This window comes from Lates calcarifer, unplaced genomic scaffold, assembly GCF_001640805.2.
Source record: "Lates calcarifer isolate ASB-BC8 unplaced genomic scaffold, TLL_Latcal_v3 scaffold_43_93, whole genome shotgun sequence".
In the NCBI taxonomy this organism is placed as follows: domain Eukaryota; kingdom Metazoa; phylum Chordata; class Actinopteri; family Centropomidae; genus Lates; species Lates calcarifer.
The window spans coordinates 43,926-67,962 of NW_026118163.1; the positions used below are offsets into that span (position 1 = coordinate 43,926).

Consider the following 24,037-nt stretch of genomic DNA (forward strand, 5'->3'; position numbering starts at 1 on the left):
CATGCGCACTGACAGCCTTCCACTCAGATTTACTCGGGGGAGGGGAGGGGTGTGTGGGGGGGTGTTCCTCCTGCTTACTACACTGCAAAGTGAAGGGGGACCCTGTCAGACCGCCTCGGACCGCCTCGGACTGTCCGCAGCAGGAGCCGGACTCTAACCCGCCTCTGGACTCGGAATTTAACCGGAGCGACGTAGTAGAACCCGGACCCAGACTCTGCTGTAGACCACAGAGTTTTAAAGTGAGTCCGTCTCTCATCCTGTCAGGTTCACACGGGCAGTTTCGCTCGCCGTTGCACTTTCGGGACTTTAAACCAGACTCCGTTTAAAAATGTGTTGTTTTTGGATTTCTGACTCAGAGGCCGAGGAACGGACTTTATACAGACACTTTTATTCATGATTACTAACCACTGATACTCGCTGTTGTATTCGGTGAAAAATGTCACAACAGACATCACTCAGATTTAATGAAATCTTAACTTTGATGAACAGATTTATGATCGTTCAACTCCGCTGTAACGTGTTAATAACTTCGAATCTTCTTCATAAAATGATCTGTATCTGCACGGACGTCCTGTGATGGGGTAAGAAATCTGAGCCGAACTGATCACTGTGTCATGTTTGGTCCTGAAAAGTCTTTATATTTGTGTTATAATCTGTTACAACCTGCCGTTACACAAAGAACCTTAATTTGAGTTTTTTTTTTTAACGGAGTCTGACATTGTCCACGAACGCTGACATTTGTTCACACTGAACTTTATTGAGCAATTTCTTTAACACTTTTGCAACTAATAAAAAAATCATCAATAATCTGACGCACCTTATTTTTAAGATCTGTCGCAGTGAGAACTTCAACCCAGAGTCCCATTAAAATATGTTTATTTTTGGAGATTAAACATAAAACAATGTATTTCTACTTCAGGATGAAAACTATTAAATAAGACTAATGAACAGGAGCGTCCTCCTGTGTGTTCGGCACATAACAGATCCAGCAGACTTCACTGCAGTGTAATTTAAAGTCTCTCTAAAGAGCAGTTTATCTCGTTTATGACTGCAGCCCACGGCGGCGTTTTCTGCCTTAAAATCAATGAACCTGTTTGAAAAAGTAACAATTAATGTGCAACCAACGGTGAATGAAACCTGAGCCGGACTGAAGTGTGTTCCGGGTTTATTCGTAACATCGTAATATTTGCGTTATAACGCGTTAAAAAGACGCCGTGAGGAAACAGTCGTTTAATTGAGAGACTTTTCAGCGGAGTTCGGCGAGTGTTTGATGTTGACCTCAGCGTCACTGAGGCTGTAGTTGATGCTGGGCCGTGGACAGAGGTCAGCCTGTGTTTCATGACACCTCAAGTGCTCTCTGGTGGTTTATGGGATTTTGGTGGTGCGTTCAGGAGCCTCTCAGCTGGTGTCTGTTATCTGACTGGTTGGAGCTGTGGTGCCTCAGGGAGCTCATTAACATAAACCTGAAAACTGCAGATAAATTACCTGAACATATGAGTTCTAAATAACATGAAAGTCAACGGAGGCTCATTCACTTCCATTATATTTATATTAAAGATTTAAACTGCTTCTCTGTCTCATTGTTTCAGCTCTGCAGTAAACTTTTATTTTGAAGGTCGTGACCTTTCAGTGTAAAGTGTCCTGTGGAGGTTTTATGGTGAAGTGAAGGAGCAGTAAAACTCCTCCTCCTCCTCACTTCTTCTCTGGTTGTTTATTTACAAACAGCAGCTGATCGTATTTAAAGTCTCTGAGCAGACAATCTTAAATCTGGAGTTTTTTAATGGAGTCTGGTTCGTGATTTGTCCATCAGGTCGTTAAGGTTGAAGAGATAAATTATTATTATGGGATGCTGAGTCTGAAACAGCGTCATCTTTGTTCAGCTGCAGCTGGCTCAGTATTGATCACACAGACGTTATTGATCGGTGACGATCACACAGAGATGCTGTTGTTCTGTCACTTCCTGGATCTAAATCTGGAAACAACACATCTGTCCATCTGTCCGTCTGTCTGTCTGTCCATCTGTCCGTCTGTCTGTCTGTCTGTCCATCTATCTGTCTGTCCCTCTGAATAGACTTGAGTTAAACTCTGATCCAGGTCCAGGTCCTGACTTGTCTGTGTTTTGTTTTCCAGGTGTCCTTATCCTCGTCATGAGTCTGAGTTCGAGTGACCTCACCGAGCTCATGGAGCTGTGGGAGGAGCTGAACCTGACGTCCATCGACAACCTGTCCCACGTGGAGACGCTGCTGTGTTCGGGCGCCGTCGGCCATGCCGTCTTCCTCCACTTCCTCTCCGTCCTCTACGTCTTCATCTTCCTGGTCGGCCTCGCCGCCAATGCCCTGGTGGTCTGGGTCAACCTGCGCTCTGATGGGAACCGCTACGAGACACACCTGTACGTCCTGAACCTGGCAGCAGCCGACCTGTGCGTCGTGGCCACGCTGCCGGTCTGGGTGACCTCGCTGCTGCGCGGCGGTCTCTGGCCATTTGGCGAGGCCGTATGTAAACTTGCCCACCTGGTCTTCAGTGTCAACCTCTTCAGCAGCATCTTCTTCCTCACCTGCATGAGCGTCGATCGCTACCTGTCCGTCACGCTGCTCGCCGATGCCCCTGGCAGCCGCAGGAAGAGGGCGGCACGGCGGCTGATCTGCGTGCTGGTGTGGCTGCTGGCGCTGGCGGCCTCCGTCCCCGACACCTACTTCCTGCGAGCAGTGAAGTCGTCGCACCACGATGGCGCCGTCTGTCGGCCAGTTTACCCGTCCGAGAACCCGAGGGAGTGGATGGCGGGCGTCCAGCTGAGCTTCATCGTCCTCGGCTTCGCCGTCCCCTTCCCCGTCATTGCTGTCTTCTACCTGCTCCTGGCAGCGGCAATCCCTCCCGGCTCGGACCAGGAGCGCCGCGTCAGCCGGCGGATCGTCCTGACCTACATCGTGGTGTTCCTGGTGTGCTGGCTGCCGTTCCACGCCGTCCTCCTGCTGGACACGCTGTCACTGCTCGCCGTCCTGCCCTTCAGCTGCCAGCTGGAGAACTTCCTGGACGTGGCGCTGCACCTGACGCAGTGTTTGTCTCTGATCCACTGCTGCGTCAACCCCATCCTCTACAACTTCCTCAACCGGAACTACCGCTACGACCTCATGAAGGCCTTCATCTTCAAGTACTCCACCAGGACCGGACTCGCCAGGCTCATTGACGCCTCGCACGCCTCCGACACCGAGCGCTCCCTGGTGACGACAGACAACGGTGCACCCATGTGAACTCTGCTCCCTCCCAACAACCTGCTGGACCAACAAGACGCCGCTCGCCAAGACCAGGACCTGCAGGACCTGGAGGACCTATGAAGATGTACAAACTCTGGTGAACATCTGGAAAAGTTTCGACCGGACTCAACCAAATCAGATGTGAAACAAACAGAGGATCAATTGATCAGCTGGAGATTAAGTGATCAGCTCTCTGATAATCAATGATAATCAATGACAGTCTCTTTGAGTTTTGGACTAAACTTCCTCAAACCACTGAACCATGAGATGAACTCTATTATTGATCTGCTGCTGTTACAGGTTATAACTCACTGTTTCTAATAATACTAATACTACGAATACTCATACTGAAAATACTAGTACTAATACTACAACAGACTGCAGTGACACAGTTAAAATCAATCAGATCAGGTCAGCTGATCAATATGAAAGGATCAATACCTCTGACCTCTGAGGCCTATCATGACCACACAGTGTGAGGTCCGTCCACAGACTTTAGTCCTTGTGGAGTCTCCAGTCGTCTCAGCTCAAACACTCACAGGTGAGTCTGTGAGGTCACAGGTTACAGGTGTGTCAGATGTAACTGTTGTATTCTATGAATATGTCTGTGTTTTATATTTGATTTCTTTCTCAATCATTCCAATAATCAAAAGGAGAATGTATTGATCTGCAGGAGAACAGAGAAAATGAAACGTCTGATGTTTGATTGACTAGAAATAAAACACAGAGTGTACTGGGTTGTTAAAAAGTCCTGGAACGTGTTCAAGGATCATTGGAACTTTCTCAAGGACCACTGGGACATATTCAAGGACCCTCTGATTCCTCTCAAGTCAGAAAAGAGACCAAACTCTGTTCAGAAAAATTCTTTCCCTCTAGGTTTCGTTCTTACTCTGCTGTTGAGAAATAAGAATTCCTGGAACACATTCAAGGACCATTGGAAACCCTCCAAGGACTCATTTTGTCATGTATCTGTTATGTTGCTCGTCCCTTACTTTGTTGAGTCATAGTTTCCTGATGTTTTTCTCTATTAAAATGAAAACATGGAGGAAACTGAAGTTTCGTTTTTTTTTTTTCTGTTGATGTGAACGTGTCAAACTGGAAACAGCTGATCTGAGGTCTGATCTCCTCTGACCTGACGATGAGTAAAAACGTGTGAACGCCCAGTTTGTTCAGTTTGTGACGTCATGTTTTTCCACCACATTGACTGTGACTCAAACTGATGCCTTCACTGTCCCCACGGAAAATTAAACTCTGAGTGACTCAGGAATATTTTCGTGTTTTCATCAGTTTCCAGTAAAACTGAGCAGAGAGAAAAACGTCTGGTCTGAGTGTCTCCATCTGTCCAGGTGTTTCCAGGTGAATGACTGTGTTTACCTGGGCAGGTGGAGGCGGGTCATCGTCTGCAGGTGAGAGAGTGAGGTTTTGGTCTCTGGAGCCTGAGCTCAGAGAGGTCAATCTGAGCGCGCTCAGTGGCGAGCAGCACCTCATTCAGAGCTGTGTTTCCATGACGACCAGACCGGCCATTCACAGTCAGGTAATGAAGATCAGAGGGGCTGGAATGTTGTGCTCTGATTGGCTCTGAGGGTCGCCACGGCAACAGGACCAATGTAACACTCACTCAAGGACCACGGATCGGCCTCTTCAGACGACCTGGAGAGGATTCAAGGACCACTGCAGTCTCTTCAAGGACCCCTGGAATGTGTCTCAGGACTTTGGGCTCAAGACCTCCTTCAAGGACTACTACTGCACCTATTCAAGGACCCCTGGAACCCTCTGAATGACACCTTGAACATCCTCAAAGACTTCTAGATCTTTTTCAAGGACCTTCTGACCCACTGGAAGAACCTCAGGGACCCTTGAACTCTGCTGGGCCTGGTCCTGGAAGGTCTGTCTGAGAGTGGAGGGTCAGGGTCAAAAATAAAAAGAATCAAAACTTGATTAAATCTCAGTTTTTCAGCCTCCTGCTCTCAAACCAAAACTCCACAGAGAAAACTGTGGTTTTAAGCTGCTGATAGAACAGCTCTCTATGGCTGAGTCATTAACTTTGTATGTAGATCCTCATACCAAACTCCACAGAGAAAACAGTGTTTTTTACTGCAGTTCTCTCTGAGGTCTGAAAACAGGAGCTCTCTGTGTGTGTGTGTGTGTGTGGTCTTGTATCTCTGTGGGGAATGTGTGACGTCCTCACGAGTCCAAACGTGTGTGTGTGTGTGTGTGTGTCATTATCACACACTCAGTCCTGGAATATGTTCCTTTACTCGACTTCCTGTGAAGGGCGGAGCTTTGACCTTTGACCCTGGCAGAGATCATGTTTACTTTCAGGAGCCGCTCCACATTCCTTGCTCCGTCTCCATGGTAACAGGGGCTGAGCTGTCTGATTGGCTGAGAGCGGGGTCAGCTGATCACAGACAAACCTGAGGTAACAGAGTAGAAATACTGGATTACAACCCAGAGTACTGACAGGTAACTGTACTCTGAGGCTCTATCAGTGACGTATTGATCTGAGATTATTGATTATTACTGATCACAGAGAACAGAGAACAAACTGATGAAGTTTCCAAAGTGACCCTGAAGGATCTGAGACTCAGACCTGATCAGACCAGGTCCAGGTCTGTAAGGAGCCTCAAGAGGAGTTGTGCTCCTTCATCACTCTGACCTGAGGAAGAGTGTGAGTGTGTGGTGTGTGTGTGTGTGTGTGTGGTGTGTGTGTTACAGGTGAGGTGTGACACCTGGTGGACAAACAGTGGAACAGGAGGAGGCGCTCACTGCTCATCATGTGACCCTAACCCTGAAACCAGGAAGTCAGTTAGCATGTTAGCATGTTAGCACTTCCTGTTGTCAGTGTGTTTCTGGTTAAATGTCTGAAATAAGGTCTGTGGTTTTAACACAAGCTCAAGACATTTTCAGGTTTTATTCTCCAACATAAAATGGGTCAGTAAATCCCCCACTCCTGATGTTTGAAGCTTTTACGTGTCTTAAAAAAGGCGGTTGCTAACGAGTGTCTAAATGAGACTACAGAGGTTGTCGGGGACGTTAACATGAAAACCCATCTACTCACCAGTCCACCTTTACAGCCTCGTTGTGTTTCTACTCACGCTCTTTCAAACTCTCACTAACTTTCTAAGAAGAAAGGCTTTTGTAGAAGAGCTCAGAGCTAAATGAAATGACCTGTTGGAAGCTTAGTGGTGGAGACGTTGACGTCATGTGACGCCAGGTGAACTCACCTCGGAGGCTCCTGAGAACCAGGACCAGGACAGGGACCAGGACCACGACCAGGATCATAAACAAGTCAGAGATGACGACAGTGTGAACATGTAGAAACAGTTTCCATGAAGCTGTTACACAACCTGCACTGTTTACTGTTTACTACACACACACACACACACACACAGACAAAGGTCAAAGGTCAGGCTGACGATCACTAAAATAAATTAATATAAATCAGCTTCAGTTGATTTAAAAGTGAATCAGTCAAAAAACAACAACAACAAAAAACAGACGACAACATGTTGTTCAGTCTGAGCGGGGGGGGGGGGAGTGTGCAGGAGGCTATTTTCTCTGAATCGGGGGGGGGGGGAGTGTCCTCTTCCCTGGGTATAAAAACAGAGGAGCTGCAGATTCACATAAACCACAGAGGACGACACAGACCAGAGACCAGAGACCCACAGAGACTGTCAGAGACTGTCAGAGACCCACAGACGATGGACATCCAGACGGGGCAGGTGGTCCGGCCTCTCGGGGCCCTGGACGGTCTGGAGAAGCAGCTGACGTGTCCGATCTGTCTAGACATGTTCAGTAAACCCGTGGTGATCCTGCCCTGCCAACACAACCTGTGCCGCGGCTGCGCCAACGACCTGTATGAGTCCAGGAACCCGTACCACTTCTCTGGGGGGACCTTCCGCTGCCCCACCTGCCGCTTCGAGGTGGTCCTGGACCGGCACGGGGTCTACGGTCTGCAGAGGAACCTGCTGGTGGAGAACATCATCGACGTGTACAAGCAGCAGCAGGAGAAGAGCCAGACTGACGACCCGCCGCTCAAAGACCAGGACGCCAAGCAGGTGCGGTGTCCGGAGCACGAGGACGAGCACATCAACATCTACTGCGTCAGCTGCCAGACCCCCACCTGCTCCATGTGCAAGGTGTTCGGTCAGCACCGGGACTGCCAGGTGTCGCCGCTGCTCGCCGTCTACCAGAGCCAGAAGGCCGAGCTCCGCGCCGCCGTCGAGCTGCTCGCCGCTGCCGACGCCCGCGTCCAGGCCGAGGCGGCGCAGCTAGACCGGACCTGCCAGCTGGTCCGGGACAATGGGGAGCTGCAGAGGCGGCGTCTGGGCGAGAGCCTGGACCTGCTGTACGCCGTCATGGAGGAGAGGAAGGCCCTGCTGCTGGATCGCATCGACCGCGAGGAGCGCGACAAGACGGCGGCGCTGCGGGCGCTGCAGGAGCGCTGCCGCCAGCAGCTGTCGCTTAGCAACCAGCTGCAGGAGAAGGTGAAGCAGAGTCTGCAGCGCTGCGGTGTCGCCGAGCTGCTGCTCGCCGCCAAACAGCTGCAGCAGGAGGCTCAGAGCGCCGTCACAGACCAGATCCTCAGACCTGAACCCGGGTACGAGAACATGGAGCACCTGAGTCTGGACACGGAGCAGGTCCAGGTCCTGCTGGCCCACATGGACTTCAGACAGGAGGAGGACCAGGACTGAGAGACCAGGAGGAGAGGCCTCCTCAGGGTCCTGGTCCAGAGTCCAGCAGTGAGTTCAGACCTGATCCTGGTCTGATAAAGACCAAAGACTGAAAACAGTCAGAGACTCTGAGAGAACAGACTTTACTTTACTAAATGAAACATTTGTTTTTTCTACTTTTTTATTCTGATGTTACTCTGTCTGGTCCAGAGTCTGGACTGTTTTTGCTGTGCTGCTGTCATGTGTGAATAAAGTTTGATTTGAATATGACTCGGCTCCAGTTTCTACTGTAACAGATCTATTATGGGTCGGGACTCTCCCGGTCTGACTCTGGATTTAGAGCTGCATGTGGCTTCCTATATTTATCAGGGTCAGTGAACGCCTCCTGGCCTTGTTTAGTCGTCTGTGGAGGTTATTTTTACTGGGAGGGGGGGTCAGGTTTCAAATTGAGGCATGCTGGGAAACGGGGGGGGTGGGGGGTGGGGGTGTCTGATGTGAAGAGGACTCAGAGGTCGACCTGGACCTGGGCCACATCCTGTCACACTCACAGTCTGACAGAGATAAGAGGTGTCAGATAAACCAGTCCTGACATTTACATGACTCACTGACATCACCTGAACGCACCACGTGTCCACTGCTTTAATTAGACCGTGACAGAGGACAGACCCAGACCCCCCTCAGCCTGAGAGTCTGGACCTGGGCCAGAGTCATCAACAAACACACACAGAGTCCAGGTTCAGAGTAAATCTGGGTTAAACCAGAACCTGGACCTGGACCAGGTCCATGTTTATCGTATTCATGTTCCATGTTTATTTTTTATTTATTTTCAGTCTGAGTTCAGCTCCATGTTTCTCTGTGGATCAGATTTCACTCGTGTGCACATATAGAACCCCCCACCCCACCCTGTGCACGAGGCTCCAGAGCATGTGCACGTTCATCAGAGGACCAGTTCACTGAGTTCAAACACAAACACATGTCTGGGCTTCTATTGTGGAAGGTCAGTGGTGACTCTTCAGATTAAAAGTCTGAGTCAGTCTGAGGCTTCAGGTCTGAAATAGATCAGGGAGCAGCTGCAGATGAACTGGGTCACAGGTTTAAAACATTCAGTCACAGTCACTGTTTTTAGCTTTTATGAAACTCTGTTCACTCACCTGCTACAAATAAAGTTAATTAAAAACACCTGTTGTCCTGAGCCCAGACTCTTCATCAGTTCTTCTTCACACTGAGGTGGAAATCTCTCCACGAACCACAGCTATGACGCCTGTTAGCTCTGTGGCTAACATTAGCTCTGTGGCTAACATTAGCTCTGTGGCTAACGTTAGCTCTGTGGCTAACATACCAGAAAGCTAACGTTAGCCCTGTGGCTGTGGCAGCAGAAACAGTCTGACATCACTGTTTATCTGCATCACATATTCACACTAACTCACAATAAATCACCATCACACTAAAGTGCACAAACACTCACACTTCATACTCACAGGTGAGTGTAGGTCAGGTGGTTCAGGTGTTTCCTGCTCCTGTCTGAGAAAACAGAATAACACAGAGTTCACTGCTCTGACATGGGCTGACAACAACAAACAACAAACAACAACAACCAACATTAACTCACCATCCTCTCCCACAGCGAAGCTGTAGATCAGTCCTGGGACCAGGATCTACAGAGAGCCACAGTTTATTACATCATCACGTTGTATTAAATCATCTGTGACAGTAGAAAACATTAAAGTCTGAGGAAGTGTCTGCTGCTCCTTCACAATAAAAGTCACTGATCTGATTCACTAACATCTGTTTAATGAGCTGTTTTTTTTAATCAGTGAAGCCTGGGCTGCTATAGCTTCAGGCTAACCATGCTAACTATGCTAACCAGGCTAACTCTAAGCTTTAACCTGTTAATAAACTTCACAGTCAAACTGCTGTTCAAAGGTTTAAAGAAGTTTCAAACACAGACAGATGTTGTATGAGTTTAATATAACGACCTTTGACCCCGTCACACTGATCAATAACCACTGATATATTGATAACCCACATCCTGATCAATAGGACAGATAAACCCCGTCCTGTCCTCAGAGCACACCTGGACGAGGACACAGGTACGTTCACCTACATTCACAAACTAAACACTCATTCATCAGGTCGACGTCCACTGTTTGACTCCAAAACTTTATTCGTCACAGTGACGGTGACAGTGGCTAAGCGGCCATCTTGGAACCAGTCCAATCTGATTCAAACCGTTTCAGGAAATAAAGTCTGATACTGACCTGAACAGGTGTTTGACAGGATCAGTGGTGTTCTGGAACCAAACTCTCCACTCACCTATTCACCTATTCATCCATTCATCCATTCATCCATTCATTCATTCATTCATTCATTCATCGATGGTTAATTACAGACATGAGTGTTCAGACATTTACAGCTGGTGTTTTTACATCCTCAGTGCCATGAAGACAAACTGGTTCAGGTGAGTCTCCACCTGTCTCATTAACACGTGTGGCCACACACCCTTCTGGTACCTGGCTGTCGTGGGCGGGGCCAGGTGTTGTTCTGACTGTTCATTGGTTCTTTAAATGTCTGATGTTTCATCATTGTCTCTGTGAAGTCAACGTCTGTCAGTGTCCGTCTGAAGGTCAGAGGTCGACACCAGAGGTCAGAGGTCGACACCCAGCCCCAGCAAACATCAAACTAAAGATAAATGGAGCTGACACAGAGTTTGGTTCAGTTCCACATCAAAACAGAAAACCTACAGCTGATCCGGTCTGACCAGGTCCAGGTCCAGGTCTGTCTGTGCTGCAGCTGAGTCTTGGAGGGGGACAGTGCACCCCAGTGTCAGAAGAAAGGTGCCACCTGGTCCAGATGGAGGGGCTGAACAGTGAGGCTGGTGGTGTTTGTTCTAAACCACTTGGACAGGTCAGGGGGATGGGGCTCACCACATCAAGACAAGACCTGGTCCTGCTTCAATCAGAGAAAGAAACTGAACCTGACACAGTCTGACCTCCAGGTCACTGATTGATCAGCTGTCGATCACAGACATCAGTGATCAATAAGAGACATGTTCAGGTGGTAAACTCCACCCGCCCAGGGTCAGAGCAGACGTGAAGGTGGATGAATTCATGGCACAGGGATCAGAGCTACATTACAGACATCCATGATTGACTGAGTGATTGATTGATTAACTGATGATTCTCCTGGTTTTGGTTTAACTCCACCCGCCTGGTGCTGCATGCAGAGTAAAGTGTCCTGGTGAGCTGTGATTGGCTCAGACAGGAGTGACGTCACTGCTGGGCGAGCAGGGCGTTCCTGTTGGCCTTCATCTTCTCTAGACGTTTGGACAGGTGAGCGTTTGACGCCTCCAGCTCCTCGATCCGGTCCAGAGCTGAGCGGAGCTGCGACGAGATGGAAAACAAATCGTCCATAGGTCAGAGTCAGAGAGAGCTGTGGTTTGAACAGGTGGAGGAGGAGACACTCACCTCTCTCTGCAGCTTCCTCTTCTCCACCTTCAGCTCGTCTTCCACCTTCTCTGCATTTTCAGACGCAGACTTGTAGCGAGTCACCTGACCCTCCAGACGGATGATCTGAGGAGGAAACAGGAAGTGATCAGACTTCGTCATCTGACCCTCAGCCAAACAGGAAGTTGATCTGTGACTCACGTTCTGTTCCAGCGCTGTCACTTCCTGTTCAGACTTCACCAGTTTGAACTTCAGGTCGCTGATCTGTCTGTTGGCGTCTCCTGAACAACCACAGAAGAAGTTAGAGAGACGTCAGAGGACAGAGAGACAATAGGATGGAGGACGAGGACGTACTCTGCAGGTCCAGCAGGTGAGAGTCCATCCCGTTCTCCAGACCGTCCCCCTTCGGATCCTGGACTCCATCTGAGCCAATCTTCTGTCTCTGGTCCAGCTGGGACTTCAGCAGCCTCACCTGGTCACAAACACACAGGTAAGTCAGGTAAATCAGTTTGATCAAAGAACATTCTTTAAATGTGAGTTTTCTTCTCTCACCTGGTCCTGAAGACTCTCTCTGTCCTCAAAGAGCTTCTTCAGACGCAGCTCTGCAACACAAACAGCGCCGGTCATCACCGGGAACAACACTGACTACAGCTAACCAGTCTAACACTGACTACAGCCAGCTAGCTAATTAACTAACTAACTAATCTGACACCGACTACAGCCAATTAACTAACTACAGCCAACTAACTACAACTCACTAGTCTGACACTAACTATAACTAATCTAACTAACCCGTCCTTTGGTTTGAATTTGTTCTATATAAGACAAAAATCTGGTGACTCTGAAAGTTTCTCTTTAAAATGAAGTGAACTGACCTCTGACCTCTCGTCACAGCCTGATGACATCACTACATGTTTAGTGAGCTGATTTGATTTGTAGTTTAATCAGAGATAATGTGAAGATTTACTGATGATTGTTTTAGAGTTGAATGTAGATTCTTTCTGCTCCTGTGAGCTCACACATGTAATCCTCTGAGTTTACTCTCTGCAACAGGGGGTTTATTCTTTTATTAGGAAGTAAATTATATGAAGTTCCTATAAGTTATAATCAATGAAATCATCAATATTTATGAATGGATAGTCAGAAATTAAATTAGAAACAAATCACAAAGGAAATAAAATGATCCATTAAACCATGAATGAAAATAATGATCTTACCTTCGTAAAGGAATCAGAGCTGTTGACTGATTTAAAGATATAAAACAGGAGGATTCAACTCAATCAGTTTTATTGGTTTTATTGATGAACATTGATCAGAAACATCAGATCTGACTTCAGTCTTTATGAGATCTGACACTCGGCTGTGTTCTTCTGTTTCCTGTCGTCCAGACTCCATCTTTTCCTCGATGCTGGAACGACTTTCACGTCTTCGATGACGACCTCCGTCACCGGTTGGCACTGTGGTTGCGTTGCTAGTTGCTGCATTGTGTCCTTCTCATCGGCCTCTTCGCAGCTGTCCATGTCTTCGATTGACCTCTCCTCCACGTTGTCAGGGTTTGACGGCGGCGACTCATCGATGACTCTCCCGTCTCGGAGACTCTTCAGGACCAGCTCAGGAACAGCCATCGCTCGGATTTCATCTGCGGTGATTTCTAAAAGTCGTCTGATCTTTGAACTCTGATCCGCACCAGAGTTTGTCGATAAAGTTCGATGTCGTTTCAGCTGGACGTCCTTCAGATCTTCATCTCGGTCATTTGTTTTAGACATGACTGCTGTTTCTACCAAACCCTGATCTGAAGCAGACTCCACCGATCTGGTCTTCACCGGTTCAGAAAAGTAGGACTCGATGAAAACGAAATCCTTCTGGCAGCTCGTCACCTTTACGTCACTCTGATTCATCCCAGACACGACCTCTGAGGTTTGTTCTTCTCTGAGATCCTGAACCTGGACTTCACCTCTGGAACCAGGTGAGTCCACAGAGACCTCATGGGTTTGGACCTCCCCCTGTAACACCTCAGAGACTGAACTGTTCGGTACTGCAGGTCGTCCAGGTCTTGATCCAGGATCTGTCAGAGACAGTTCAGGTTTCATTTGGTTTGTTGATTCTTGCTGATTCAGCACAGATTTCCTCAGAGTCTCCTCCAGGTCTGAAATCCACCGGTTCACAGAACCTGAGGTCTCAGATCCCAAACCCAGACTTTCAACAAACCCTCTAAGGATGTTTTGAATCGTCTTTTCCAGACCAGTCCAGTCCTCTAACCCGGACACAGTAACAGTCTGGTCTTTACTGTCAGGACGTTCAGCTCCTCTCTCCAGGTCTTCATGCTCCTCTGGTTCCTGAACTGTCCCTCCATTAACGGCCTCCTCTCCATCGAGCCCTGAGGTTTTCAGTTGGGTTTCATCGTTCAGGTCTTCAGATCCACCGTCATCAGTTTCACTCAGAGTCTGTTGTTGCTCAGAGATCTGATCTGTCAACACAACCGTCTCATTAACAGACAAACCTGTGATTGTCTCTTCAGGAGCAGCTTCATTTATTTCACTCTTCTCTGATGTTGGAGAACTAACTTCATCTATTTTCTGTTCTTTACTGCACTGAGCTCTCTCAGACACGACCTCCCCTCGTAAACCTGGTCCGTCTCTTCCTGTTGACGAACACGTTGCCATGAACTCATTTCCTCTGGCGTCTTGTTTTTGAGAGTTTAGTTTTTCAGCAGAGAAGAAACTCGACACGACAGCCTTGTTGTCCAGGATGATGTCCTTTGCAGGTCGAGGTGGAACCAGTCTGGATCTGAGGAGTCTACTAGTCGAGGTTCTGCAAACAGGTGAAACCACTTCCTCAGGTGTAAGCGGACCTTCAAAGGAGCGCTTCTTTTCCACCACAGGGACAGCCAGGAGTGAAGCTGCAGATGTCTCTGGTCTGAATTCAGAGCCTCTGTCAGGTTTGGTTCTGCCTTTTAAAGCTGGGTCAGGTCCTGGCTGGGTCTGAACCTTCTTTCTAACGCCATCATCCTGCCGAGCTGTAAACCTCAGATCCTTTACACTCGTAGTGTTTCTGGGTTTTGTTCTGTTTCTTCCCTGATGTTTTTCCCTCCTGCTCAGCTGGTCCTTCTCCTCGTTCAGAGACTGAGAGCGTCTGTAAAACGTCTGGAGGTTGAGCTTCCTGTCGTCCTGTGGGACTCTGCTGCCCCCTGCTGGACGACGCTCTGCTGCCTTCCCTGAAACATGACGAAGCAGAGGATGGAGGACGAGGAAGATTCACTGGTTACAGATGATTAAATAATAAAGATGTGGGGAATTAACCCGAACCGACTCGACGGATCACCGTCCTGATCACAGAGGAAGGAAGAGGAATCTGAAACTGACCTGAACGAGAAGCTGATTCAAATCATCACAGGATATTATCACAGAGACGACGCAGCTCAAACAGAAACAAGTCACAGACAAACATTTACTGTCAGTGTGTTTACAGTATGGAAGCTTAGATGTGTCAAAGAAAAAGTGGATTCAATGTTAAAAACTTTTTAAAAAATTTCAGATTTCTGTCTGATTATTTTACATTTAAATATTAAATCAAAGTTGATTTATTTAGTTCATGATTAAACTTTTGATTATCCATTAATAAATATTGATGATTTCATTGATTAAAACTTCGTATAATTTACTTCATAATGATGAATAACAGAATGCAGTGGGTAAACGGTTATATGTACATTTGATTAATTATTGGTCTCTCAGGAGCAGAGAGAATCAAATCAAACTACACTTAACTCTCAACCAATAAATAATCAATAAAAACTCTAAAAGGTTTTGACAGAAAACATCGTAACAATCAAAAAGGATATAATTTTCAAATTAAAGTCAAAATAATGACTATAAAAGTTTTTATTACAAAGTCAGGTTTTTTCTGACTAAATTCAAACTGATTCAGTAAATCCAGACTTTGACTAAGTATTTTATTCTTGGACTGAGAATCTCTGCATTTTAATTTCCACACAAACTGTTACTGAGATCATTACAGTGAATTATCAACACGACACTCTTCAGGTGTTAATATCGATCAGTGTTAGCTGCTAGCCGTTAGCTGTTAGCTGGTTTAACCGACTCTTACCCAGCATGCTCTCTCTGCCATGTGATGCCTCCTGAGCCAATTGAGAGCCAGACTCTGCACTGACATCATCGTCAGCCTCGCCATGTCCCGTCTCCCCGTTGGTGGTGATTTCAGGTGAGACAACGACGCCGTGTTTCTGTCCAGGAGGAAACCAACAATCAATAATCAATCAATAATCTCTGCTCAGTCTCTGGGGCACAGACGTTCTCTAAATCTATGAAACATCCAGTCACAGCGTCGGCTCCTGAGCTCATTAACATTCAGGTGATGAAGATGATGACATCACACAGGTGTTCCTCCTTCACCTTCAGTAAATCTCGCAGTCGGATCACTTCGTCTCTGAGTCGGTCTCGTTCAATCCGAACGATGTCGGAGATTTCTCTCTGCCTCTCTAACGCCTGAGCGAGGAGGCGAGGAGAGGAAGCAAGGAAAGAAAAGAAGGAAGGAAGGAGGTAAGGAAGGAAACATGGAGTTAGTGAAGTGAAACAGTAGAAATATTCAGAAACATGAAGTCAGAGAGTTTGAAGCTGCTGAGCAAAGATTCACGTCAGATTTCTCAGGTTGAGTCTCAGTGACTCTCAGTGAGTCTCAGTGAGTCCAGTGAGTCTCAGTGAGTCTCAGTGAGTCTCAGGTGAGTCTCAGTGAGTCTCAGTGAGTCTCAGGTGCAGGTGAGGCTCTGTGGCGTTGTACCGAGATCTTCTTCTCCTTCCACTGCAGAGCTTCCTGCAGGTCAGAGACCTCCTGACAGTAGCTGCTGCTCTTCAGTCGCAGCTCAGACACTTCCTGTTCACCGAGGGGGGGGGTTACAGAGAGGAGGAGGAGGAGGAGACAGATACAGAGGAGGAGGAGGAGGATGAAGAAAAGTCATAGTGTTAGTACATACAGGTAGCTAACAGCTAATGTTAGCCTACAGGTGAGGCATTCAGGGAACATCTGTAAGTTACATCTTCAGGAAACAACCTGGCTCAGACATATTGTGTTATAGTTGTGTATATATTGTGTATTTGTTGTGTATATATTGTGTATTTGTTGTGTATATATTGTGTATTTGTTGTGTATATATTGTGCGTCTAACTGACCGTCAGCAGCTCCTCCGTCTGTCTCAGAGTTTCTTTCATCTCTTTAAACTGAAACTGAAGAACAGAGTGAGCCTGACGCTCACGTTCAAACTCCTGAAACACAACAACAAAACAACAACAGTTTCATCTTTAGCTTCAGTAAATAGTCTTTTTATTTGGTGTTTATCCAAATATACTAATTAAACATGCTACATTTATCTTAAATAATAATAATAAACTAAAATAACTAATTGTAGAAAAAAACAGACATTGATGATGATTTTTAATCAAATTATTTTATACTGAGCTTTTATTCTGAAAGTCTGACGAGTGACCTCTGACCTTTGTGGTGTCATCACAGTGTCGTCGTGCCTCCCACAGCACCTCCTCCATGTCGCTCAGCTCCTCCCTCAGAGTCTCCACCTGATACATCAGAGTCGTCTTCTCGTTGTGAAGCTGAGCGTTGGAAACCATCGCTTTACGGTACTTTTCCTCCGCCTCCGCCAGAGAGTCCTGAACGCACCACAGACAGACACAGTTCAGAGGGCCCTGAACGCACCACAGTCACAGGTTATTAACATGGTTGTGGTGTGAACATGAACTGGTTTAACTCCACAGGTTCAACACTGGATCCAGTTTCTCTCATTATTATAAACGAACCTTGATTTCTCTGATGGACGCCTCCGTTTCCACGGAGAAGGACGTGTCACAGCTTCCTCTGCGGGACGAGGCTCCTCCCAGCGAGGCGAGTGTGGCGGCTGACAGCGTGGACGCCGTCCTTGAGCCCTGAGAGGAAGAGCAGCGACACCTTCATCACCTCAGCTCATCTTCATCATCTTCACTAACAGCCAGTTCAACTTTTCAAACCTGATTCACTCAGTCACTTCCTCTGAATGAGATTTTAATTTGAAACGTTTTACAGAAACAAAGATTAAAAATCAGCTGAAATCAAATGATCACAATTAACTATCAATCAAAAACTGATTTATTGAATAGATTTTCTTTTCATCTTAAAACATTAGTTAAACGATCAGACCTGATGTTTTTCATTTAAAGTTAAAGTGACTCACTTTATCCAGGAAGTCTCTGTCAGGTCTCTCCTCCACCTGCACACAGAAACACACCTTACTGATCCATCTGTGTTACCATGGAGACAGTGTTTGTCCTCTGTGTTAAATAAAGTTTTATTATTAGGTGAAGCAGCAGACGACAGAGTCAGATCAGGGGGGGGGGGGGACCCAGAGACAGGAGCTCACCACTGGGCTCGCACGAGCTGAACTGGCCCTGGAGGAGGCTCGAGAACTGGAGCCCAGAAACCCACTGTAGTCTGAAGGCTGGGGGGGGGAGAAGGAAGGAGAGGAGGAAGGAAGGAAGGAAGGAAGGAAGGAAGGAAGGAAGGAAGGAAAAAAGATTGGAGTTGTTAGTTCATCTGAGCAGAAACAACCAAACTCCATTCAAAAAACACTGGATTTTAGTTTCAGAGCAGATCAGTAAAACCTGAGCTCAAACCATTGATCGATTAGTTGATCAGACAATCAATCAATAACAGGCATGACTCTGCAATGTTATAAACTAAAGGATCAATGGATTGATTGATAAAATAATCAATTAAAAGCTGATCAGTTCATACAGACATCTGCTGCACGTTACTCCATCAATCTACTTATTGATCTGCTTCTATCAGAGTTCATCTACTGACTATTGATCACAGACAGTAACAGGAAGTGATGTCAGAGACCGACCCTGTAGCCGAGAGAGCGAGCAGCTTCAGGAAACATCAGTGACGGCTACAGATGAGAAGAAACCAAACTCCATTCAAAAAACACTGGATTTTAGTTTCACATCAATAAGCTGTTGTCTCCAGCTAACAGGAGCTGTTATTGATTATTGATCAGGTGCTGTCTGATCACCTGTGAGTGTATTAACTCTTTGACCTTTGTCTCTGGTCTCAGGTGGATCAAATGTGGACTCACCCTTAGACTCCCTCGACTCCCCACAGACATCCTCTCCTCGTCATCGGAGATCTGAAACACACCAGAACAACGTCAGCTGATCCAGATCCACTGGTCTGATCCTGACCCATCAGGGTCTCTGATCCTGATCCAGGGTGTGTTCTCTTGTTCTGCTGCTTCACCTGTAACCACGCCCACCAGTGATGTCACAGTGTACGCTGTGACATCACTGCAGCCAGGTGAGGTCAGTACAAATCAGATCTACAGGCGCAGGTGTGACATCATCACAGGTAACAAACACCTGTCATTTAACTTCAGTAAGGCAGCAACAGGTGAGGGACAGGTGAGGGACAGGTGGGGGACAGGTGGGGGACAGGTGGGGGACAGGTGGGGGACAGGTGGAGGGACAGGTGGAGGGACAGGTGGGGGACAGGTGGGGGACAGGTGGGGGACAGGTAAAGGTGAAAGTGGAGATACAGACCGAAGTGTGTCTCCGTGAGTGGCGAGAGTAACGCTCGCTGTCCTCCTGAAAGGCCACGAAGAAGAAAGACAACAGGAAGTTAAAGAGCCGAAGAAGAAGAAGAGTTGAGTCAGGTTTCCTCTGAACAGGTAGAACAGGTAGACCAACATCAACAGGTAACTGTTTACTCTGAGAGCATCAACCAATCACTGTGAACAGAGGAAACCTGTCAGTCACAGAGCAGGGAACAGAAACACACATGCATCTACAACACACAATCTATCATCATCCGTCTGTCTCTCTGTCTGTCTCTCTGTCCGTCTGTCTGTCCGTCTGTCTGTCTGTCTGTCATTTTTATTCAGGCAGGTGAGAAACTAAAAGATGAACGAATGCAGGTGTGGTTCAATGAAGCAGGTAACTTCCCATCATGCTCTGGGGCCTGTGTTAAATACAGAGTGAAAGAAGGTTCAGTCTGATCAGCTGGTGTTTCAACAGGAAGTACAGAGTCACTTCCTGTCTGTGAGTCACCTGACTGAGTCACTTCCTGTCTATGTGCTGGACTCATATGAGGATTAAACAGGCTGTTAATCTCTGTGAGTCTGAGCACGTGCACAACAACAACAACAACAACAACAACAACAACAACAACAGTCCTACCATCCACTGTTCAATGTGACCCCATTTATTATCCAGACCATAATACTTCTGCAGAAAGGGGGGGGGGGGGGGGGGGGGCGGAGTGTTAATATGAAAGAACAAGATGAAAAGTTCAGGTTTAAAGAGAAGAACATGTTCAGGTGTGTTTGTTTTAATGCTCCTGCAGTGGCAGGTTTAGTGGAAGTGTATTTAAGGTGGAATGGAGGAGTTAGTTGTTACCTTGTGGCTGTGGAAGAGCTGCAGGAGGAGGAGGAGCCAGAGGAGAGACAGAGGTCAGAGGTCAGAAGGAGACATGAACACACAATTGAAGGAGAGCTCAGCTGCGCCCCCTCTGTCTGAGTCATGTTACTGCACCTTTCACACAGCTGATATTAAACTCTATTTACCTGACACATCATGACTCTTCATTATTACATGACTTCAGTTTGTTACATTAGATTTTATATCATAACTTTCCTTCCTGTATTTCCTGCTGTAAAAACTTTATTTAAATGAACATTAATAACAAAGGCTCAGACTCTGCTGTTGTTAAAGAGCAGAGACGCCTCCTGCTTGTTTGTTATTAACGGTTCAGTGTGTAAAACCTGTGCAGAGCAGCTGTTGTTAATAAAGTTAGTTTGTGTGTGTTTAAATAAAGTTACTCACCGAGCTGGGACAGGACATGATCCACTCTGAGCTGCAGCAACTGACTGACTGACTGATGATTAAAGCTAATCACACTCACTGTTACCTCACACACACACACACACACTCTCACCTTTGACCCCTCAGTCAGGTAAAAACACCTGGAGCTACTCAGAGGTTACCACAGGTCAAACTACTACACACATGATGACAGAGAGCCTCATATTAATGTTTGCCTTTGTCTTTCTTCTCTTGGAACTACAGTTCCCATGATGCTTTGGGGGTTAACAGCAGCAGAATGAGCTGTGATCAGCTCCTGGTGTCAGTGTATCATGGACCTTCAGACAACTCTCAGTGTTTTACTGTGATACTGAAAGAAAGTTAAAAACAGGAGGATTCCGAATGAAGTTCTGCAGCCTCGGTTTTCTGTGGTTTCTGAGTGGATTTCTTGGAGCTTTATTTTGAAAGGACATCAGAGATAGTGATATCCCCAGGAAGTGAAAGTCACAGTGAATCACAGCAACATGTGGTTCATACCTGTGAGCTCAGGTGCGACTTGGGTAAAGAGGAGGAGTAACTCTGAAAACCTGTCACACCAAACTCAATGCAAATATCCAGGACTTTAAATACAGGTAAACAAAGGAGGAAGAGGAGGAGGAGGAGAGGGGTGGGGTGAGAGGGAGGTTTAAGGCTTTGTTGCTATGACAACATCATACAGAACAGGAAATGGCATTTCAGAATAAAAGCCTCTGACCTCCTTCTGTTGTCTCTCCAGCTCCTTCATCCTGATCTCTCGGGCCTCGGCTCTCGCCGCTCGCTTCGCTGCCAGCCTCGCCTCCGCCTGCCGATCAATACACCTGATTACTGATCACATCACAGGTCTGGACAATATCTCCAATTATTCATCAATAATCACTTGTTTGTTCTGGTCTATACAAATAATCAGACAGGAAACAACAGTAAACTCTGTCAAAATAAAAGTCCCGTAGAGACTTTCTCTCAGGTGGAATGTGGCTCGTCCACCTGTCTTCATACCCGGAGACACTCCCTCCGTCACCACGGCAACAACACACCCTGTCACCTGAATACCTGCTGACACACCTGTCATCACCTGAGACACACCTGAGCACCTTCACCACCTCAAACCTTCTCTTATCAGAAACACATTCAGTTCTACAAACTTTATTAGTCCCTGAGACGATGACAGAGAACGACAGCTGGTCTGAGGAAAAACAACAAACAAACAAACAAACACAGCCCTGTCAATAACAATGACAAGAACATTGAACAATATGATTCATTTAAAGAAACAAACTATTACAGAAACTACACTAAACTAAAATAAGTCAAAGTCATTGTTTTTAAAGATTTTGAATCTAAATCATTTGTTTCCAGTGTTTATTTAAAATCACGTGACTGATGAGCTGAGCAGATTAATGTCTGAACGACAGGATTAAAGATGGAGGTCAGAGACAGACACGCTGAGTTTGTTGTGATATGTGGGTCAGTAAGGACCAGACCAGACTCCATTCACAAAACACTCGATTTAACTGAAGCACTGAGATTAAACAACCTGTGTTTGTCCGACTGTGACTGTGTGTGTGTGTGTGTGTGTGTGTGTGTGTTGTTGAACTGGTTTCACAGACTGAACCAGTCCGAGGTGGAGGATCCAGTTTTCAGGCTGATCGCTGATCTGAGGTCAGTTTATCTGAAGCAGCTGTTTGAATTAACTTTATTCGTCTGTCACTTCAGTGACACTGAAAACGACCAAAACAACTGTCTCCTGAGTGTGTGTTTCCTGAGTGTGTGTCTCCTGAGTGCGTGTCTCCTGAGTGTGTGTTTCCTGAGTGTGTGTTTCCCTCTCACTGCTCATTTTCTACTGATCAATAAAATCAAATCTGAGACCTGTGACATCACTTCCTGTTTCGGAGTCTCAGCTCCTCAACAATAAACTGGACTCTCCACTGGCTACGTTAGTATAACCACAGAAGAAGAACCCCCCCAAAACATTCCAGTGTCAGTATGTAGGTCGATCAGTCGACAGGAAGTGGAGCAGATTCAGACTGAAACATAAAGACGCTTTGTTCTAAACATAAACAACAACGACAACAGGCTGACTGTAAACAGCTACACAACAACACAACACTACACAACTACACAGAAAACTCAGTAAATACAGCTAAAGGTAATAAAAGCAGACGACACAGTTAAAACCAACCATAGAAGAATGAAATAAACAACACACTGAAAACTGAGCTCAGATCATTTAAATTCATTATTGAATGTATGATGTAATGCTGTGACAGAGAGCTCACCTGTCCAGGTGTACCTCTGTCTGTTCACTTCTGCCTTTGAACGAACTACATTTTATTTGTTGCTTTTTGATTCAGGTTTTTCTTTTATGACATTTTAATTTGAAAGTTCACATGTTTTGGGGGAGGTTGTGGGGGTGCAGCCCTCCCCCCTCCTCCTCCTCAGGTGAGTCCGTGCCTGTACTGACACTCAGGTGTTGTTCCGCAGTGACCGGGTCTGACTGACTTTCATATTAAATCAATACCAGATCAACAACAGTATGGATGATCAGACTCACCTCCCGGGCGATCTGGTTCAGAGCATCATCCTCGGCGGTCAGCCTCTCCCGGTTCGGGATCCTCTTCCTGCCCGGTCCCTGAGTGCCCATGGTTGAGGCCGAACTACCCGCAGAGGTCTGTGTTGATCCGGATCATAAGGAGTCGCGTTCAGAACAATCAGGAACCTCAGTACAAACTGTTTGACTTTAACAGCTCTGATTTCTATGGCGCTGCTCGGCGGAGACGGCTTCGCTCAGGTTCTGGATCCTCGTCCTGTCCGGACCTCAAGTCCCCATAGCTCGGGAGGAGGGTGCCGAATTATCCCCCGAGGTCTCCTTTAATCTGGAATATTTAGACTTGAACGGTAGAAGCAAAGAAAATACTAAATTAATCGGTTTCCGTTTAAAATCCGGTGTTTTTCTGTCAATGTTCGGCGATCAGCTTCTCCTGGTTCTGGATCCTGAAGTCCGCATCGCTCCGGAGAAATTTACCGGAGGCCGAATGATCTACATCGGTCTCTTTTAGTCCAGAACATGTGGACTCGGTCTCCAGAACTGGGACAAACTCTGAATAAATCGGTGTCCGTGTAAAACCGTGTTTTTCTGGTGCTATGCGGCGGTCAGAGGACGACCGGAGCGGCTGCGGGCCGAGCTGCCGCCGCCGTTCATCCTGATTTAAGCTAGCTAACGTTAGCCCGCTGTCAACAGTCACCCCCGGAAAACCGGAGAGGAAAAACGTTAAAAACTACCGGTAGTTGCTGTGGTTGCCTGTTGTCGCCGTTCACATCCCTCCGTGAGGAGACACCAGTCACCGCAGCGTCGGTAAAACCGCCGGTAAACTCGTTAATCCGCCATTGTCAGCAGCCACCGCAAACATTTTAAGCTCGTGAGAAAAAAAACGGGTGTTGTTTGCTCTGGGACCGGGAAGTACACCGGGGTTACAGTGACAGGTGAGCCGCTGGTGGGCTGGTACCGGTCCGTAAACGCATCCCGACACGACACACCGCAGTGTGACAGTGGAGGGAGGAGGCTTTTATTGTGGTGGGAGGATGTTCACCACGTCAAGTTACAAAGATTTACAAACAGACAGGAAGTCTTTTTTTTAAAAGTTAAAATCAGTTCTTCTTCCTGTCAAACGTTTCAAAATAAAATTATGTTTTGCTGTTATCTGTGAAAAACGTGAAAACTGTGATTTTGTTTGGATTTTTTAAACAGAAATCTGTGACGTATGTGTGACATGTTA

The 24,037-nt window shown here is 46.8% G+C and overlaps 3 protein-coding genes and 1 long non-coding RNA gene across 22 annotated transcripts; 2 read left to right on the top strand and 2 right to left on the bottom strand.

Moving 5' to 3' along the window:
- Positions 1–78: 78 nt before the first annotated feature.
- On the top strand, positions 79–4,414 carry ackr3b (atypical chemokine receptor 3b). Of its 2 annotated transcripts, none has more exons than XM_018672954.2 (2): positions 79–239; positions 2,131–4,414. In XM_018672954.2, exon 2 carries the CDS (start codon positions 2,148–2,150, stop codon positions 3,246–3,248), a length of 1,101 nt encoding a protein of 366 aa, XP_018528470.1. In that variant the 5' UTR covers positions 79–239; positions 2,131–2,147; the 3' UTR covers positions 3,249–4,414. The 2 variants fall into 2 exon arrangements, with proteins under 2 accessions (XP_018528470.1, XP_018528471.1); XM_018672955.2 differs by lacking the exon at positions 79–239 and adding an exon at positions 254–581.
- Positions 4,415–5,003: 589 nt separating this feature from the next.
- LOC108881132 (uncharacterized) lies at positions 5,004–6,766 on the bottom strand. The gene is made up of 3 exons (XR_007812750.1): positions 6,476–6,766; positions 5,485–5,665; positions 5,004–5,142 (listed from the first exon to the last, which is right to left on the bottom strand). It is a non-coding gene; the product is annotated as an uncharacterized LOC108881132 (long non-coding RNA).
- A 93-nt stretch (positions 6,767–6,859) lies between these two features.
- LOC108881131 (tripartite motif-containing protein 54) lies at positions 6,860–8,194 on the top strand. Its single transcript, XM_051069593.1, has one exon. The coding sequence runs from the start codon at positions 6,953–6,955 to the stop codon at positions 7,943–7,945; it is 993 nt and encodes a 330-aa protein (XP_050925550.1). The 5' UTR covers positions 6,860–6,952; the 3' UTR covers positions 7,946–8,194.
- A 1,679-nt stretch (positions 8,195–9,873) lies between these two features.
- Positions 9,874–23,863, bottom strand: lrrfip1b (leucine rich repeat (in FLII) interacting protein 1b). Of its 18 annotated transcripts, none has more exons than XM_018672949.2 (19): positions 22,816–23,853; positions 20,980–21,066; positions 19,821–19,838; positions 19,602–19,649; positions 18,966–19,010; positions 18,506–18,556; positions 17,789–17,866; positions 17,603–17,638; positions 17,193–17,318; positions 16,875–17,081; positions 16,554–16,646; positions 16,165–16,257; positions 15,780–15,872; positions 15,475–15,610; positions 11,920–11,969; positions 11,722–11,839; positions 11,569–11,648; positions 11,389–11,493; positions 9,874–11,304 (listed from the first exon to the last, which is right to left on the bottom strand). In XM_018672949.2, the coding sequence occupies exons 1-19, from the start codon at positions 22,903–22,905 to the stop codon at positions 11,194–11,196; spliced, it is 1,665 nt and encodes a 554-aa protein (XP_018528465.1). In that variant the 5' UTR covers positions 22,906–23,853; the 3' UTR covers positions 9,874–11,193. The 18 variants fall into 18 exon arrangements, with proteins under 18 accessions (XP_018528465.1, XP_018528466.1, XP_050925546.1 ...); XM_018672950.2 differs by having other exon boundaries at positions 16,875–17,045; positions 22,816–23,850; XM_051069589.1 differs by lacking the exons at positions 15,780–15,872; positions 16,165–16,257 and having other exon boundaries at positions 22,816–23,850.
- Positions 23,864–24,037: the final 174 nt, after the last annotated feature.